This window comes from Rhinatrema bivittatum, chromosome 10, assembly GCF_901001135.1.
Source record: "Rhinatrema bivittatum chromosome 10, aRhiBiv1.1, whole genome shotgun sequence".
NCBI lineage: Eukaryota > Metazoa > Chordata > Amphibia > Gymnophiona > Rhinatrematidae > Rhinatrema > Rhinatrema bivittatum.
The window spans coordinates 30,268,875-30,288,149 of record NC_042624.1 but is presented as its reverse complement, the minus strand read 5'-3'; the positions used below and the strand labels follow the sequence as shown (position 1 = coordinate 30,288,149).

The 19,275-nt window shown below is 49.0% G+C and overlaps 1 protein-coding gene across 3 annotated transcripts in view; it reads right to left on the bottom strand.

Moving 5' to 3' along the window:
* The window catches only part of ABCD3 (ATP binding cassette subfamily D member 3), a 312,071-nt gene that overhangs the window by 167,421 nt on the left and 125,375 nt on the right, over positions 1-19,275 (bottom strand). For all 3 annotated transcript variants that reach the window (XM_029618697.1, XM_029618696.1, XM_029618698.1), the window contains one exon: positions 1,424-1,547. In XM_029618697.1, the coding sequence (XP_029474557.1) occupies positions 1,424-1,547 (124 nt within the window). The remainder of the gene's footprint in view (positions 1-1,423; positions 1,548-19,275) is intronic.

Here is a 19,275-nt window from a genome sequence, read left to right as displayed (position 1 = left end):
ATATTTTCCTGCAGTCATGTGGTATGGCTATACATTCTGACCTACCCAGCTTTTGGCTGGTTAAGATTGAAATGCTGTTTGGCAGATATTTTGGTCTTGATAGCATTCTAGATTCTAGTACATTTTGGAACTACTTTTATGGCAGATCTATCTATTTTTATTGGTTCCACCTTAGAAGCCGCTGCTCTTTATTTTTATAGTGTTTTGAAGCTGGACATGTAATTCCTAACCCCGCTCTTCCACTGAACAGGAATAACTGATCAAACACGTAAGAACCCAGCTCTGCTAGAATAAGGGTAACCATAAAGTTCGGGAATCAAAGGGAAAAACTGAGCCAGTCCTGGGGTCCTTGTTTTACCATATTGTATGTGTGATGTCGTCGTTTTGAATTCCCTGTTGAGAAACCCAAGAAAACAAGAGGATACCTCCATGCATGAAATGGGATAAAACCAGGACTAGGTCTGCTTGTCCACCTTAGCAAGGAGCTAATGGTCACCCTAACCATAAATGAGTAAACCACAGAAAAAAAAGTACACACCCCTTTCAAAAACCTTTGAAAGCTTTTCCCCACAGACAGTGAGAAAATCACTTCAGTTCAGTTCACAAAATGAAGTCAGGATATAGTCTGAGAAAATCAGCAATGTTTAAAATACCCAATGACAAATGACCAGTTACAGCTGTGGCACTCAGCTAGACAAAGATGCAGCACGGCAAGTCTCAAAGAGCCACAGGTCTTCTTTTTTCCTTTCTCTTGCTAGTTTGATGCTTGTAAAAAGCCCAAACGCCTAACAGCACAGACTGTATTCTAATATTTATTTATTTAAAAAAATTTTTATACCGGCATTCGTAGGACACATCATGTCGGTTTACAAAAAACTGAGAAGAAAAGGAAATTACAATGAACAGGGGAGGGGTTAACTGGATGATATACACAAGTATAGGAGAGGAGAGTCAACAAGCAGCGTTATAACTATTTGCATTCGATTAGGATTATTTATGCAAACGAACTTATATACAATGTTAAGTAGCATGTGCACTTGATACACTTAGCATATGAAACTTATTTACAGTAATACAGGGGCAGGTGCACGTAAGAACGATTAGAGTCTGGTGACGTGGGGAGGGTAGGGAGGGAGGGAAGGGGATTAAGGAGAAGAGGGGGTGGAGGGAACGGGTAAAAGGGTGAAGGTAATTTCAGGGGGAGATTGTTAGGGGGAGAGGGGGCGAGGTGGGGGGAGGATGGGGGCGAGGTGGGGGGAGGATGGGGGCACTAAGGGGCATTGGGGGAGGGAGCATGGGGGGGGTGGGGGGGTGTAGGGCTGGTCGAAAGGGGGGTGTGAGGTAGGGGGATGGGGAGGGAGCGGGGAGGTTGGTTTGGTATGGTCTGCATGTGCGTTATTTTTCCATTTTTGAAGATACTTACCTTGCTAAGGTTTGAATAGAGATCCACGACACTGTTGCAGAATTTTTCCACATCTTGTGTGAGCAGCTGATCCGCATTGGCTATCCTGTTGTCCAAATTTCCCATTTTGTAATATGTATAAGATCTACAATAGCAACAAGAGAGGATTTCAGAAAGCTATACACAGCTACTCAAGCTGCACAAATCACTGAAAGGAAAATTGGTTCTTACCTGCTAATTTTCGTTCCTGTAGTACCACGGATCAGTCCAGACCGTGGGTTGAGCCTCCTGTCCAGCAGATGGAGACAGACCAAAATTGTAAGGGTATCCCATATCAGGACAGAGCCTACCCTACACCCCTTCAGTATAAAACACTTTCAAAGCAGATATAACTTCCCAAGGACCAAGCAAGCAACAAGAAAAAAAACCTGACAAATTGAACAAGTGAACGATTGAAAGAATTCTGTATGAACAAACGCATAAAATTGTATTTTCATCTGTAAGATGCTTCCGGTGCCTTAAGTAATAATAGGAAACTCAGGTAATTGAAAACCCTGTAAAGAAAAACAAGAACCTTCGAGCGGAAGTAAGAAATCTAGCAATGGGAGGGTGTCTGGACTGATCTATGGTACTACACGAATGAAAATTAGCAGGTAAGAACCAATTTTCCTTTCCCTGTACCCAGATCAGTCCAGACCGTGGGATGTACCAAAGCTTCCCTAAACAGGGTGGGACCGAGACAGTCCCGTTCGAAGAACCTGCTGCCCGAAAGAGCCAAAAACTGGAGCCTGCACATCAAGGCGGTAATGATGAGCAAAAGTATGAAAGGACTTCCAAGAAGCTGCCCTACATATTTCCTGCGGAGAGACCGATTGACTCTACGCCCAAGAAGTGGCCTGAGAACGTAAGGAATGAGCCTTTAAGCCTTCCGAAACCGGTCGACCCTTACAGATGGTGGCCTTTCAAGCCTTATTACCTTTATTTGGCCCACTCCACAGAACAAACAAGTGATCAGAGACCCGGAACTCATTTGTAACCTGGAGATAATGCAGCAAAACCAGTTTTACATCTAGGCGTCACAGATCACCCCCAGACGTGTTTGCTACGTCTGTAGAAGAAAAAGCCGGAAGTTCCACTGACTTTTTGACGTGAAAGGAAGACACGACCTTTGGCAAGAAAGAGGGTACAGTCTTGAGGGATACCCCTGAATCAGAAAAACATAGAAAAGGTTCCCTACACGACAACGCTTGAGCTCGGAGACCCTCCTGGCAGAACAAATGGACACCAAGAAGACGGTTTTGAGAGTCAAATCCTTAAGCGTAGCCCGTGGTAGAGGTTCAAAAGGAGCTTCACGGAGAACCCGGAGAACCAAGTTTAGACTCCACGAGGGACAAGTAACCCGGACCGGAGGATTCAAGTGCTTGGCTCCCTTGAGGAAACAGACGACATCTGGATGAGCCTCCAGTAACTGACTGAGTAACTGTCAATTTTACCTAAGAGGGAACAGAGAGCGGGTCCTGCACTTGCAAGGAACTGAAAAACAAACCCTTGGAGAGACCGTTCTGGAGAAAAGAAAGGACCTGGGAAACCGAAGCCTTACAAGCCGATACTCCCAAGGCAGTACACACATTTTCGAAAACGTTCCATACTCGGACATAAGCAAGAGAGGTAGCCGGCTTCCTGGCCCGCAACAGAGTGGATATAACTTCTTCTTTATATCCCTTCTTTCTCAATCTCTGCCGTTCAAAAGCCAGGTCGCTAGACAGATGCAATCTGCCTGATCGAAAAATACGGGACCCTGTCGAAGAAGATGGGTAAGATGACAGAGGCGGAGAGGACCTTCCATGGCGCGATCCACGAGGTCCGCAAACCACGGTCTGTGGGGCCATTCTGGAGCCACTAGAATGACGGGACCGTGATGAAGCTCGATTCTTCGGAGCACTTTGCCCACTAACGGCCAAAGAGGGAACACGAACAGGAGAACATCATGGGGCCTTCTGCACAGTGTTCCCGTCTGCGGCTGAAGACCCGGGGAGCTTTCGCACTGCTCATGGTAGCCATCAAATCCAAGTGTGGGGGACCCCCACCTGCGGACGATCAGATTCATCGCTGTGTCTGACAACTCCCACTCGCCAGGGTCTAACCACTGGCAACTGAGGAAATCTGCTTGAACATTCTCCTTCCCCGCAATATGGGATGCAGCTAATCACTTTAGGTAATGCTCCACCCAGGCGAAGAGCTTGCTGGCTTCCAGAGCCACCAGGCGACTCCTGGTGCCTCCCTGTCGATTGATGTAGGCTACCGTGGTGGAGTTGTCCGATAGGACCCGCACCGCCTTGTGAAGGAGTAAGGGAAGGAAGGCCTTGAGGGCCAGGCATACTGCTCGAGCTTCCAATCGATTGATGTGCCAGCGAGATTGGACTGGGGACCAATACCCCTGAGTATACTGGATCTGGCACACCGCACCCCAGCCGGAGAGGCTGGCGTCCGTTGTGACAACAATTCACTGTGGCGTCTGAAAGGACACACCCTTCAGACGATGGGCAGGCGAGAGCCACCACTGCAGTTCGACGACAGTAGACTCGGAGAGCAGTAGGGGCATCCGAAACTGTTCCGATAACGGCTTCCAACGGGATAGCAAGGCTTTCTGTAAAGGACGCATATGCGCAAACGCCCAAGGAACCAGATCGATAGTGGAAGCCATGGAACACAGAACCTGAAGATAGTCCCAGGCCGTTGGCAGAGCAAGGGAGAGAAAGTTGCGCACTTGGTCCCCGAGTTTGAGCGATCGCGCCTCTGGAAGAAACACCTTGCCGACTCGCGTGTCAAAGCGCGCCCCCCAGAAATTCTAATGTCTGGGATGGCTGAAGTTTGCTCTTGGGAAAGTTGATGACCCACCCCAGAGAGGTCAGATAAGTCAAGACCTTGCTGACCGCCAGCTTGCAGAGAGACTCCGATTTGGCTCGAATGAGCCAATCGTCCAGATAAGGGTGGATTAGCACTCTGTCTCAACGCAGAGAAGCCGCCACTACCACCATTACCTTGGTGAACTTGCGTGGCGCTGTGGCAAGACTGAAAGGAAGTGCTCGAAACTGAAAATGTTGGCCCAGGATCTTGAACCGGAGATACCGCTGCTGATCACAGCGAATCGGGATGTGTAGGTAGGCCTCCGTCAGATCGAGTGACGCCAGGAATTCTCCAGAGCGAACCGCCACTATCACCGCCCTCAAGGTTTCCATCCGAAAATGGGGAACCTTGAGAGTCCGGTTTACTCGTTTGAGATCCAAGATTGGATGGAAGGAGCCCTCCTTTTTGGGGACAACGAAGTAGAAGGGAATATTGGCCGACCCTTGTTCCTCCTCTGGGACTGTGACTATAGCACCCAGTTCCAACAGCCTGCTCAGGGTCTGGTCGAACGCAGGTCTCTTCTGACTTCCGCAGGGGAAAATTAGGTGAAGATCTGGTAGGTCTCGAGCAAATTCTAACACGTAGCCTTTTTCTATCACCTCTAGAACCCACTGATCAGTCGTTATCTTGGCCCATTCCTCAAGAAATAGGGACAGCCGTCCACCTAAGTTTATAGCGGAGGAATGGGCCGGCCTCGTTTCATTGGGAGGAGGATTTTGTGGCCGAGTGTTGCTGGCTACTATCCCTGAAGGGTCGATGTCCTCGAAAGGAATTAGACCAGGATTGGGATCTGGAAGCATTGCCTCTCGGGAAGGAACCCCGTTGCTCTGGTGTTAAAGCGGCGTTGCCCCCTGAATCGAGTGCGGGAGGGTAAGAAGGGCTTAGACTGTTTTGAGCGGTCCTCCTGCAGCTTATTAACCTTATTTTTCCCCAGAGATTTAATAAGCTGCTCTAGGTCCTCACCAAAAAGCAACTGACCCTTGAAGGGGAGAGTTCCCAACTGCGCTTTAGAAGAGGCGTCTGCAGACCAATTTCTCAGCCAGAGGAGGCGCCTGGCCAAGACAGTGAAGACCATGGCTTTGGCTTGCACTCATAGAAGTACGTAAAGGGCATCCGGCCCATACACAATCACTCCTTCTAGTCAATCCGCCTGCTCCGCCTCTGCAGACGGGAGGTCTTGGGTGCAGAGTAATTGCTGAACCCACCTAAGGCTTGCCCGCTGCATGAGACTGCTGCAGATTGTCGCCCAAACTCCCAAGGACAAGATGGTGGTGTGCTTGGTAACCACTGAAACCGAGGAATCCACCTTGGCATCTTAAACATTCAAACAGTCCTCAGGGAGAGGATAGTCCCACTCGGAGTCCCGCCTCTGGCGACTCCCATTCCCGAAGAAGCATCAGCTTGTGCATAGGGTGGAATGGGATGCCGTGTCCCAGACCTTACAGGCGCTGGGACACGGCATCAGCACGAGAGAAAAAAAATCGCTGAAAAAGAAAAAACAGCTGAGCTGTGCAGTGCTTAAGCTGTCGGTCAGCGGAGGCAGTGACTGAACTCTGCACGCTGCCAGAGCTGTCCACAGTACTTAAGAGGCACTAAATTCAAGCAGAATAAAAACCGGCCATGCCTTTACCTTTTTTTTTTCCCTCAGCTCAACATACAGGAGAAAAACTCTCCCTCACAGGCCAAAAGGCACTTTTCAACAGTGGACAGCTAGCCAAGAGGAAGTGACTGGACCACCAGTATCACCCCAACGTGGTCACCGGGAATGAGAAGCTTAGGCTGAAAAAAGTGCAGGGTGAGACAGAACTGTCGCTCAGAAAGAAAGGAAAAATCTTTCAAAGTCCTTTTTTTTTTTTAATATAACCAAGAATTAAATACTTGCTTGATCCAGACCAGGGAGGAGGAATAGCCTAATGGTTAGAGCAGTGGGCTGTGAACCAGAGACCAGGGTTCGGGTCCCGCTGTCACTCCTTGTGACCTTGGGCAAGTCACTTTACCCTCCATTGCCTCAGGTACAATATCTCAGATCGAATGACGGTATAGAAAAATAATAAATACATAAATAAGACGAATACTGAAGGGGTGTAGGGTAGGCTCTGTCCTGATATGGAATACCCTTACAGTTTTGGTCTGTCTCCATCTGCTGGACAGGAGGCTCAACCCACAGTCTGGACTGATCCGGGTACGTATAGGGAAAGTGCCCTTTAAAAACAATTAGTTAATATCTTGGCCAACGCTGTGTTATTATGGTCTAGAATCAAGCAGTAGCAATTGGGTATTAGGGGGTATGAGAATGGGTGGCAACCACACTGTTTCTACACTGCCTACTAATTAAAGGAGGATGCACCTACTTGTTAAGCAAGTCTCTAACAGAACAGTCCAAACCAGGAGGCTGCCCTTCCAAGCAGCTGAGGATGACTCCCTAGATAATGCCTGTGTTCTGACTGCTTCCAAAGCTTAAACCACTGATATCCTTCTACTATTATTTATTTTTATTAATATAAAAAATTGCCTCTCAAATTCTGAGCACACTTCCCCTATTTCTTAATTTAGTCATTCATCTACCTTTGACATAGAAACATAGAAACATTTGTTTTATTTTCTCAAGTGGGCTATTTGAACTGCTCTGAAGGAACTCGAGAGGAAAACGCCTCTCTCTCAGACATTCCACCTAGGACAGTCAAACCCACTGGGCTTCTCCAAGCAGTCCTACTCTGTCACTATCACTATTGCAGATAAAACTTTTCTTCCAAAACTAGCATCACTGATGTTTCAGTGCCAGTCGTATAAAGTTTAACCAAAGTGTGCTTGGATGCCCAAGCACACTTGGATGTTCTACTCAGCTCTTGCAGTGATTCAAATGGCTCAGCTCTTCTAGCAAAGCTAACAGGCCCCCTTTAAAGTAAACTTCCCTTACTGTATCTTTCAACCATGTGGATGATTTTTATGCTGCCACGTGTTTTTGCTTTCTCAATAGTTAATCTGAACTATTTTGTCCTCCTTATACGTATCTGAAGAGTTCTTTTTACAATTAATGTATGCAATCTGTGTTCTTTGGAGGAAACTGGATTTGGATGTACAACTCTGTCATAAAAGAAAATCAGGTGCAGTTCTGTGCAGAACAATGGGTCGTAGTTCACTGATTTTCTTGCCAATTTAATTACTAAAACTAAAACCCTAGGGACCACCACTTTTGTGACACTTGCTGCAGTGGTTCAAATGGCTCCTCCACTAAAGCTTCAAAACCACATTCAGATCCACCACAGGAAGTGGATTTTAAAATATTTATTTATTTATTATTTATTTAAGGTGCTTTGTATACCGACATTCGGAATTATAAATATAATTTACAAATATAAATAAATAAATGAACAGTAATATAAATAAGTAACCAATATAGATAGATAAATAAATAAATATAGATTATAAATAGGGACCTTACCTTCAGAACTGGCTACATACATCCCTTGAAGCCTCCTATTCCCTTACCTACAGTGCTTCTTGCTGTTTTGTGCTTTAATCATTCTAGCACTTGGACCCATTTCCTGAAGAAAATCCCAAACTTCTGCTACTAAAATTTGTAATCGGGTATTTCTGACAATCGGAGCCCTGGTGGTTCTCTGAGCTCAGCCTCTCATTTAGGTGAGCCAGCGACATACTGCTCTGATTCGGCTGCTGGATTCCTGCTTTACCAGCCCTGCCCGTGAAAGTTCTCCCACACTGGCTGACTCAGTGGCAGTGCCATGCGCTAGGGATGTCCAGCTGTTTAAAAACGACATGAAAAACTCCAACATTTTTACATTTCACATCCAAAATGACACAAAGCCAAATGAAAAGATTGCTGGCAGTTTAGCCATGTCGTTTGGGAGGAGTTGGAGGCTGCTGACCAGAGGAAAAATGCTGGGGACTGAGGAGGGACACAGATAGCAAATGTTGCTTACCTGATGTAACAGGTGTTCTCACAGGACAGCAGGATGTTAGTCCTCACAAATGGGTGACATCGAGGATGGAGCCCAACCACGGAAAACTTCTGTCAAAGTTTCTGGAACTTTGACTGGCCCCTACTGGGCATGCCCAGCACGGCACCAACCCTGCAGCCAGCAGGGATCCCCCTTCAGTCTTGTTTCAAAGCTACAAGCAGTGCCGAAAAATAAAATAAGAAAACGAACCCAACACCGCGGGGCGACAGGCGGGTTTCGTGAGGACTAACATCCTGCTGCCCTATGAGAACACCTGTTACATCAGGTAAGCAACATTTGCTTTCTCACAGGACAAGTAGGATGGTTGTCCTCACAAATGGGTGAGTACCGAGCTGAGGATGTCCGAACGTGCACCAAAAGTACCCAACGGCGTGCAACAGGCACAACAACTGGGGCGGAATTTGGTAGAGGACATCCGCACCCCACCGGGTAGGCGGAAGGGTGTTGGTACGTCATGTTGGAAAAAGGTTACGCAAGACAGATTGGCCGAAGATGGAATCCTGTCTTCCAGCTTTGTCCAAACAGTAGTGGGCTGCAAATGTATGGAGAGAACTCCAGGTAGCAGCCTTGCAGATGTCAGGAAGCGGCACCGATCGAAGGTGAGCTACTGAAGTCGCCATGGCCCTCACAGAGTGTGCCTTAACACGGTCTTGAAAGGGAATGCCAGCTTGCTGATAGCAGAAAGAGATGCAGTCCGCCAACCAGGAGGAAAGAGCCTGCTTACCCACAGGTTGCCCTAACTTGTTAGGATGGAAAGAGACAAATAATGGAGTACTCTTTCTGTGGGCAACTGTAGGGTCTAGATAGAAAGCTAGAGCACGTTTACAGTCGAGGGTATGCAGAGTCTGTTCCCCAGAGTTGGAGTGGGGCCTGGGAAAGAAAATAGGTAGTATGATGGATTGATTAATATGAAACTCCGAAACTACCTTAGGTAAAAATTTAGGGTGAGTGCGGAGTACCGCCCGGTCCTGCAGGAGTTTAGTGTAAGGCGGGTAGGTAACTAGGGCCTGTAACTCACTAACCCTGCGAGCTGAAGTGATAGCTAAAAGGAAAATCACTTTCCATGTGAGATAATTGTTAAATAAATAAATAACTTTCCATGTGAATAATAAATCACTTTCCATGTGAGATAATTCCATGTGAATAAATAAATCACTTTCCATGTGAGATAATTGTTAAATAAATAAATAAATAAAATAAAATAAATAATATTTAAGGTCACAGGAGTGAAGAGGTTCGAAGGGTGGTTTCATAAGGCGACCAAGAACCAGATTAAGGTCCCAAGATGGGGCCGGAGGACGTAAAGGTGGCTTCAAATGGAGCAAGCCTTTAAGAAAGCATGTTACAAGGGGGTTGTACTGAAATAGGGACACCCCCAATACCTTTATGGAAGGCGGCTACCGCACTGACATGCATTCTAATAGAAGAGGTCTTCAGACCTGATTCTGACAAATGCCAAAGATAGTCCAAAAATTTAGGAATTGGACAGGAAAGGGGATCAAGGGACTGAGAAGTGCACCATGATGTGTACCTTTTCCATTTATAGGAGTAAGATTTTCTTGTGGAAGGCTTTCGTGAAGCGATGAGGACACGAGAAACTGAATCTGATAGGTTAAGTGGTTGAAGGACTAACCTTTCAACATCCATGCCGTCAGGGACAAGGTTTGGAGATTGGGATGGAGGAGGCATCCGTCGTTTTGAGTGATCAGATGCGGGTCCTTTCCCAAGGGAATGTGCCTGCGGATGGAGAGATCCTGGAGTATAGGAAACCACACTTGGCGTGGCCAGTGAGGTGCGATCAGGATCATGGTTCCCGTGTCCTGACGTAGCTTCACAAGAGTCTTCGATAGAAGAGGAAGTGGAGGGAATGCATAAAGCAAACCGGTTGACCACGGGAGGGAGAATGCATCCCTGGGCTGAGAGTGCTGAGTCCGAATGAGAGAGCAGTAATTGGCCACTTTGTGGTTCTGAGGGGACGCAAAGAGGTCTATGTGGGGATAACCCCATTTCTGGAAGAGAGAGGTCGCTACCAAGAGATTGAGTGACCACTCGTGTGGTTGGAAGACACGGCTCAGCCGGTCTGCCAAGATATTTTCTACTCCCGGCAAGTAGGTGGCCCTGAGGTACATCGAACGGGAGAGGGCTTCTGCCCAAATCTGCACAGTTTCCTAACAGAGAAGGAAGGAGCCTGTGCCTCCCTGCTTGTTGATGTACCACATGGCCACCTGATTGTCCATCTGAATCAAGACTATGTGATTTGATAAGCAATCTTGAAAAGCCCGGAGAGCGTATCGGATTGCCCGAAGCGCCAGGAAATTTATTTGGTGTTTGGCTTCCTCTAGAGACCAGAATCCTTGAGTTTGTAAATTGTTTACGTGGGCTCCCCAGCCGACATTGGAAGCGTCGGTGGTGAGGATTATTTGAGGATCTGGTGGATGAAAGGGCAAGCCTTGGAGGAGGTTGGATTGATTTGTCCACCAGGCAAGAGACAGACGGAGAGCATTGGTGTTGCGAACAATGGTCGACAGAGGCTGTGTGGCTTGGATCCATTGTGATTTCAGAGTCCAAATAAACTGAAGAGGCCATGTGTCCCAGTAGAATGAGAAATTGGCGAGCTGTTGCTGTGGGTTGAGACTGCAACTGGCAAGCTAGGGACACCAGGGTTTGGACACGTTGATGAGGAAGGAAGGCTTTTTCCTGTAAGGTGTCCAAGTCTGCTCCAATGAAGGATAATGTTTGAGATGGGAGTAAGTAGGATTTCTCGTAGTTGACAAGAAATCCCAGAGAACTTAGAGTTCGAATTGTCAGGGTCAGGGAAGACCGAGCGATTTGCTGGGTTGGGGCCCTGATCAACCAATCGTCCAAGTAGGGGTAGACATGGACACCTTCCTTCCTGAGGAACGCCGCAACCACTACGAGACATTTGGTGAAAACTCGCGGTGCAGATGCTAGACCAAATGGGAGCACTCGGTATTGATAGTGGTTTTGGCCTACTAGAAATCTGAGGTATTTGCGATGAGATTGAGTTATCGCAATGTGGGTATAAGCGTCCTTGAGGTCTAGAGAGCAGAGCCAGTCCTCTCTTTGCAGCAGAGGGAGAAGCGAGCCCAGGGTTGCCATCTTGAACTTTTCTCTTTGAAGGTACTTGTTGAGGGCCCGCAGGTCCAGGATTGGTCGAAGTCCTCCTGACTTTTTGGGGGATCAGAAAGTACCTGGAATAGAACCCTAGTCCTTGTTGGGACAGAGGAACGGGTTCTATAGCGTTGGACTGGAGGAGAAGAGAAACTTCCTGCTCTAGAAGAACAGAGTGGTCGGTAAGTCTCCACGCTTGCAGAGGTGGAGAGTCCGCAGGAAGAGTTAGAAAGTTTAGATGGTAACCCTGTGCAATTATCGCTAGCACCCAATGATCTGTGGTGATGTGATGCCATTTTTCTGTAAAGTGGCTTAGTCGACCTCCTACAGGTATGTTTGGTAGAGGGATTAGGCATCTGCTCTCTAATTGAAAGTCAAAACCCCGACGCAGGGCCTGGTTGCAGAGCTGGTGTGGGTTTTTGCTTTCGAGGTTGACGAGGCTGAGGCTTTTGATACGGCCTCGTTGACCTGGACTTGATGTGTGGGGGATAATACTTCCGTGGACGAAAGAATGACTTTTTAGGTTCCTTCTTAAACGGTTGTTTAGGAGGGAAGTCTGAAGGAATCGATGAGAGCTGTTTAAGGGTCTCATGATGATCCTTTAATTCAGCAACTATTTGTTGAATTTGCTCGCCAAACAGATTATCCCCTAAACAGGGCAGGTCGGAGAGCCTGTCCTGAACCTCCGGGCGAAGGTCAGAAGACTTTAGCCAAGCCCAACATCTTGCTGAGATGGCTGTAGCAGACAGTCTAGTGGAAGCATTGAAGATGTCATAAGATGTTCGTATCTCATGCTTTCCAGCTTCAAAACCTTTAAGTACAAGGGTTTGAAGGTGTTGTTGGAATTGTTCTGGTAAGGTATTTGAAAATTCTTGTATCTGCTTAAAAATGACCCTGTTGTATTGGGTCATATACAGCTAAGAAGCTATTTTAGAAATAAGCATGGCCCCTTGGTAAACTTTTCTGCCTATACTATCTAGGAACTTGTTCTCCTTAGTAGGAGGTATGGATGAGTATGGCTTCATTCTTTTAGCTTTCTTTTGTGCTGACTCTACCACAACAGAGTGGTGGTCTAGCTGAGGTTTTTGAAAGCCAGGTGCAGACTGTACGAGGTAAGTAGAGTCCGCTTTTTTGTTTACTGGAGCAACAGATCCAGGAGTTTCCCAATTCTTTTTTAGAAGGTCCAGAAAAACCTGATTAATTGGAATGGAAGTGATGACTTTTGGGGCATCTATAAATTGGAGTAACTCCATCATTTGGTGCCTGTCATCTTGCTCTGACTGAAGCTGAAAAGGGACCAGGACTGACATTTCCTTCACAAAATTGGTGAAAGAGAGGTCCTCGGGAGGAGAACGCTTTCTGCTTTCAGCAGGAGAGGGTGGTGAAGGTAAATCATCGGTATCCGTAGAAGAATCATCACCCCAGGTGTCATAAGGATCAGGATGCTGACCTGTAGGACCTCGAGGGGGTTGGATACCTGAAGGCCCCGGCTGAGGCTCCGAGAAACCCGAAGGAACCACCGGGGGCATCAAAAATACCCTTGGAGGCATCGGTGCCGGCATCGAAGGCATCGATGGAGCCGATGTGCGTATCGCCCCGGAAGAATGTATCGGTGGCGAGGGACGACACGGCACCGATGGAACTACTCCCGAAGGAGGAATTCGATATGGTGTTTCTGCACCCGATGAAGTTGGCATCGGGGAGCGCACCGGTGCTGTCTGTGACCCGGGCATCACCGGTGGAAGGGCAGTCATGAGCGCTTCCATCCGAGCGAGCAGCGGTGCCAGCGTTGCTGGAATCGGGTCGATGACTGGTTCCAGTCTCGGTGGCGGAGTCGGTGCCGAAGAAGTCTGGAACCGTTGCATCGCCTTGTCGATGGCCTCCTGGACCAGCCGGTCCAGTTCTTCCCGGAGACCTGGGGTAACAATACCCGGCTCCGCGGAAGAGGGAGGCTGAGGTTGAGCCGGAGGGACCACCGTCACCGGTGAAATCGCGGCTCCCAAACCCAGATGGGGGTGAGGGTTGCCTCAATGTCTCAGAAACAGAAGTGGACGGTGCTGCTTCTGATCGAGACTTCTTCGGTGGAGGCTCGGACGGTACCGAGGTCGATGACTTCGATTCCTCGAGGGTCCGAGACTTGCGATGTCTATGACGATGCTTCTCCCTCCGATCCCCACGATCCTCGGGGGAAGGGACGGGAGTCGATGGCCATGGAGACGTCGATGGCAGATGGTCACCGGGGGGTTGCCGACGATGGAAGGACTTCGACGGTGCCGGTTCCGAGGATGTCGATGCAATGGACGGCGTCTGAGTGTGAGCATGGAAAAGGAGTCCCATCTTCTCCATTCTGGCTTTGCGACCTTTTGGTGTCATAACGGCACATTTGGTGCAAGTCAGGACATCATGCTCACTCCCTAAGCACAATACACAGACTCTGTGAGGGTCTGTGATAGACATGGTGCGTGTACAATCTGGGCACCGACGGAACCCCGACGCCATGGCCATTGAGCAAAAATTTAGCCACGGGACGGTCGACGGCCAGCAGGCCGCGAAGGCAAAACTCGACGGTAATCGGCAAAAAACGGCGAAAAACTTACCGAAACACCGAGGGCTAAATTTAGATAGAGGGGAGACCCCTGTGGGGCGTATTTTACTTCAAAGAAGTTCAAGAAGAATTTCCTGTCAGGAATGTGGAAAGAGCTCCTTAACCGCGTGGCTACTGCTGCGCGGAAAAAAGAAGACTGAAGGGGGACCCCTGCTGGCTGCAGGGTTGGTGCCGTGCTGGGCATGCCCAGTAGGGGCCAGTCAAAGTTCCAGAAACTTTGACAGAAGTTTTCCGTGGTTGGGCTCCATCCTCGATGTCACCCATTTGTGAGGACAACCATCCTGCTTGTCCTGTGAGAAAGGGAACAAATGCTAAAGGAGGAAGGGGGTTACATTTGTACATTTCCTTTCTATAACAAGTCAATGAGTGCCTCCCAGGTGCTCAGCAACCAATAAAAAGAACATGATGAAACAAAAAAACAAAAGAAATGTTACACAAAATGGGAACTCCATGAAGTTAGCAAGTAGCGCATTTGAAATACAGTGAAGAAAATTATTTTTCACTCAGCACATAGTTAAGCTCTGGAATTCATTGCCAGAGGATGTGATTACAGCAGTTAGTGAAACTGGGTTTAAAAAAGGTTTGGATATGTTCCTACAGGAAAAGTCTATTAACTATTTTAAAAGGGCTCCAGGGGCGATCAGGGAAACTACAGACCAGTTAGCCTGACTTCAGTGCCAGGAAAAATAGTGGAAAGTGTTCTAAACATCAAAATCACAGAACATATAGAAAGGCATGGTTTAATGGAAAAAGTCAGCATGGCTTTACCCAAGGCAAGTCTTGCCTCACAAATCTGCTTCACTTTTTTTGAAGGAGTTAATAAACATGTGGATAAAGGTGAACTGGTAGATGTAATATACTTGGATTTTCAGAAGGCGTTTGACAAAGTTCCTCATGAGAGGCTTCTAGAGGAAAAGTAAAAAGTCATGGGATAGGAGGTGATTTCCTTTCGTGGATTACAAACTGACTAAAAGACAGTTTGTAATCCGAGAGTAGGATTAAATGGACAATTTTCTCAGTGGAAGGGAGTGGACAGTGGAGTGCCTCAGGGATCTGTATTGGGACCCTTACTTTTCAACATATTTATAAATGATCTGGAAAGAAATACAACTAGTGAGGTAATCAAATTTGCAGATGACACAAAATTGCTCAGAGTAGTTAAATCACAAGCAGATTGTGATAAATTGCAGGAAGACCTTGTGAGACTGGAAAATTGGGCATCAAAATGGCAGATGAAATTTAATGTGGATAAGTGCAAGGTGATGCATATTGTTGAGATTACTTACCTGATAATCTCCTTTTCCTTAGTGTAGACAGATGGACTCAGAACGAATGGGTATAGTATGCTCGTGCTAGCAGTTGGAGACGGATCTGACGTCAGCACGGGTATATATACCCCCACAGGAAGCGTAGCAACTCAGTAATCTTCCTTGCAAAAGCTGTTATGGATGTGTGTGTACTGACGCTCAGTGAAATAGTGAAACAGGATTCCCCTGACCGATTGACAGTAGCTGGAGACCGCCAGCATTCCCAACCGGAAGGCGTCGACACCTGGCAAAGGGGACGCTCTTATGTAAACAAATGACATGGCTTACCTTGAATCGGTGAAACCCATGTATACTGGCAGCTGGGCGGGATGCTGAGTCCATCTGTCTACACTAAGGAAAAGCAGATTATCAGGTAAGTAATCTCAACATTTCCTAGCGTGTAGCCAGATGAACTCAGAACGAATGGGATGTACAAAAGCTTTACTCCCAGCCTGGGCGGGAGGCTGCCTGAGGACCTTGTAGGACTGCCCTCGCAAATGCTGTGTCCTCCCTGGCCTGGACATCCAGACGGTAGAACCTGGAGAAGGTATGGAGGGAGGACCTTGTTGCCTCTTTACATATTTCTGCAGGCGACAGCATCCTGGATTCTGCCCAAGATGCCGCTTGTGCTCTGGTAGAATGAGCCTTGACCTGTAGAGGCGAAGACTTCCCGGCCTCTACGTAAGCTGCTCGGATAATTTCTTTAATCCAGCGGGCGATGGTGGGCCGAGAGGCAGCTTCACTTTGTTTCTTTCCGCTGTGCAGGACGAACAGATGGTCCGTCTTTCGTACTTCTTGTGTCATTTCCAGATATCTGGGCAGCAATCTGCCTATGTCGAGATGGCGAAGTAAACGCCCTTCTTCAGATTTCTTCAAAGCCGCCGTGGTAGGCAAGGATATGGTTTGGTTAAGGTGAAATTGTGAGACCACTTTAGGTAGAAAGGAGGGAACCATGCAAAGATGGATAGCCTCCGGAGCGCTTGTAGCTCTGAGATGCGGCGTGCTGAACACACCGCCAGTAAGAACACCATCTTCAAAGTTAGAGAACGGAGAGACAGGCCCCGAAGGGGTCTGAAGGTGGATCCCGCGAGGAAATCCAAAACAAGGTTGAGGTTCCATAGGGGCACTGGCCACTTCTGTGGCGGACGAATATGCTTGACTCCTTTCAGGAAGCGGGAAACATCTGGGTGCTTGGCAATGGTCTTGCCGTCCCTCCTGGGACCGTAGCAAGACAGCACAGCCACCTGAACCTTGATGGAGCTGAGGGAGAGACCCTTCTGAAGCCCATCCTGCAGGAAATCTAAAACAATCGGAATTGTGGTCGCATGTGGGTTGGTGCCATGAGTGTCGCACCATGCTTCAAATACTCTCCAGATCCTTACGTAGGTGAGGGATGTGGAAAACCTGCGAGCTCGGAGGAGTGTATCTATCACGGGCTCCGAGTAACCTCTTCTCTTCAGTCTAGCCCTCTCAATGGCCAGACCGTAAGAGAGAATTGAGCCGGATCCTCGTGGAGGATGGGACCTTGATGTAGAAGGTCCCGGAGAGGAGGCAGGGGAAGGGGCTCCCCTGCCAATAGTCTTCTCATGTCCGCGTACCAGGGTCTTCTTGGCCAATCAGGTGCCACTAGAAGAACTAGGCCCCGGTGTTTCTGAATCTTGTGGATGATGGCGCCCAGCAGAGGCCACGGAGGAAAAGCGTATAGCAGAGTCCCTGGAGGCCATGGCTGAACCAGGGCATCGATCCCGTGAGAGAACGGATCTCGCTTGCGGCTGAAGTATCTGGGTACTTGAGCATTGGACTTGTCCGCTAGTAAGTCAATGTCCGGAATCCCCCAGTGATCCACAATCATCTGGAAGGCTGTGGGTGACAGCTGCCACTCTCCCGGATTTAGGCTTTCTCTGCTGAGGAAGTCTGCCGTGGTGTTGTCCTTCCCGGCAATGTGGACGGCAGAGATGTCCTGAAGATTCGCCTCTGCCCAAGCCATCAGCGGGGCTATCTCTAGAGATACTTGTCGGCTTCTGGTTCCGCCCTGACGGTTGATGTATGCCACCGTGGTGGCATTGTCGGACATCACTCTGACTGCTCTGTTCCTCAGTCTGTGAGCAAATCGTAGGCATGCCAATCGGACTGCCCGGGCCTCTAGACGGTTGATGTTCCACCCTGACTCTTCTCTGTTCCACCGCCCTTGTGCGGTGAGTTCTCTGCAGTGTGCTCCCCAGCCGCTCAGGCTGGCATCCGTGGTGAGCAGAGTCCACGTGGGGGAGGACATCTTTGACACCCTGCTCGTGTGGTTGGACTGCAACCACCACTGTAACTGGGTCCGTACCCTGGCTGGCAGAGGTAGGTGCGTGGAATAGTTCCGAAAGCGGGGGCTCCAGCGAGAGAGCAGGGAGCGCTGTAGAGGTCTCATATGGGCCCTTGCCCACGGTACCACTTCCAGGGTGGAGGCCATAAGGCCGAGAACCTGCAGATAATCCCAAGCTATGGGCCGACTGGCTCCCATCAAGTACCGGAGACGCGTCTGAAGTTTTAACCTTCGCTTGGTAGTGAGACTGACTCTGCCTGGGTGTCGAACTGTACTCCCAGGTATTCCAGTGATTGGGAAGGCTGTAGGCAACTCTTGTTGAGGTTGACTACCCATCCCAGGCTTTCCAGAAGAGCGATCACTCTGTCGGTTGCCTGATGGCTCTCCTCTCGTGATTTCGCCCTGATCAGCCAATCGTCTAGGTAGGGATGGACAAGGATTCCTTCCCGTCTGAGTGCCGCTGCTACCACTACGACCACCTTGGTGAAGGTCCGCGGTGCTGTGGCTAACCCGAAGGGTAGAGCCCGGAATTGGAAGTGGCGTCCCAGAACCTTGAAGCGTAGGTAGCGCTGATGATCCGGATGGATCGGGATATGCAGGTAGGCTTCTGACAAGTCTAAGGCTGTGAGGAATTCTCTTGGCTGTACTGCGGTCTTGACTGAGCGCAGAGTTTCCATGCGAAACCTCGGGACCCTTAAGTATCGATTGACTGACTTGAGGTCCAATACGGGCCGGAAAGTGCCCTTTTTCTTGGGTACCATGAAATAAATGGAATAGTGTCCAGAATTCATTTCCCAGGCAGGTACTGGGATGATGGCTTTCAAGGACAGGAGCCTCGCCAGGGTAGCTTCCAACGCTGCCCTCTTGTGCATGGGACACGAAGATTCCACAAACCTGTCCGGAGGGAGATGATGAAAGTCCAGATAATACCCCTCTCGGATGATGGCGAGGACCCACTGGTCCGACGTAATCTCGACCCATCTGGGGTAGAAGAGGGTTAACCTGCCCCCTCCCCCGGATGGATCGGCTGATTCTCATTGTGAGGCGCGGCCGGGCCCTGAACCCGAGCCGGCTCCCCTCTTGCGCGGCTTGGTCCAAAAGGACTGGTTCCTGGCCTGAGGACGAGGCGCCTGGTAGCGACTCCTATAGGGAGTGAAGCGCTGGGAGCTTCTACCTCTGGAGGGCCATGGAAAGGCGCGCTGGTTCCTTCTGAACCGATCTTCCGGCAGTCGAGGTACTGGAGAGGTGCCCCATGTGCTGGCCAGTTTATCAAGGTCGCTGCCAAACAGGAAAGAACCCCTAAAGGGCACTCTGGTGAGGCGTGTCTTCGAAGGAGCATCGGCTGACCAATTCCGGATCCAGAGCTGCCTCCAGGCGGCCACGGAGGATGAGACCCTCTTGGCTGTTGTACGGACTAGATCTGAAGCAGCATCCGTGAGGAACGAGAGAGCTGACTCCATGTCTGTTGCTGGAGCATTGTTCCTGACCTGTGACAAACAGGAGCGCGTCACCACTGTACAGCAGGTTGCGATCCGCAAAGATAGAGCTGCCACCTCAAAGGTCTGTTTCAGAATGGCGTCCAGTCGCCGGTCATGAGGCTCCTTGAGGGCCGCCCCCCCCTCAACTGGAATGGT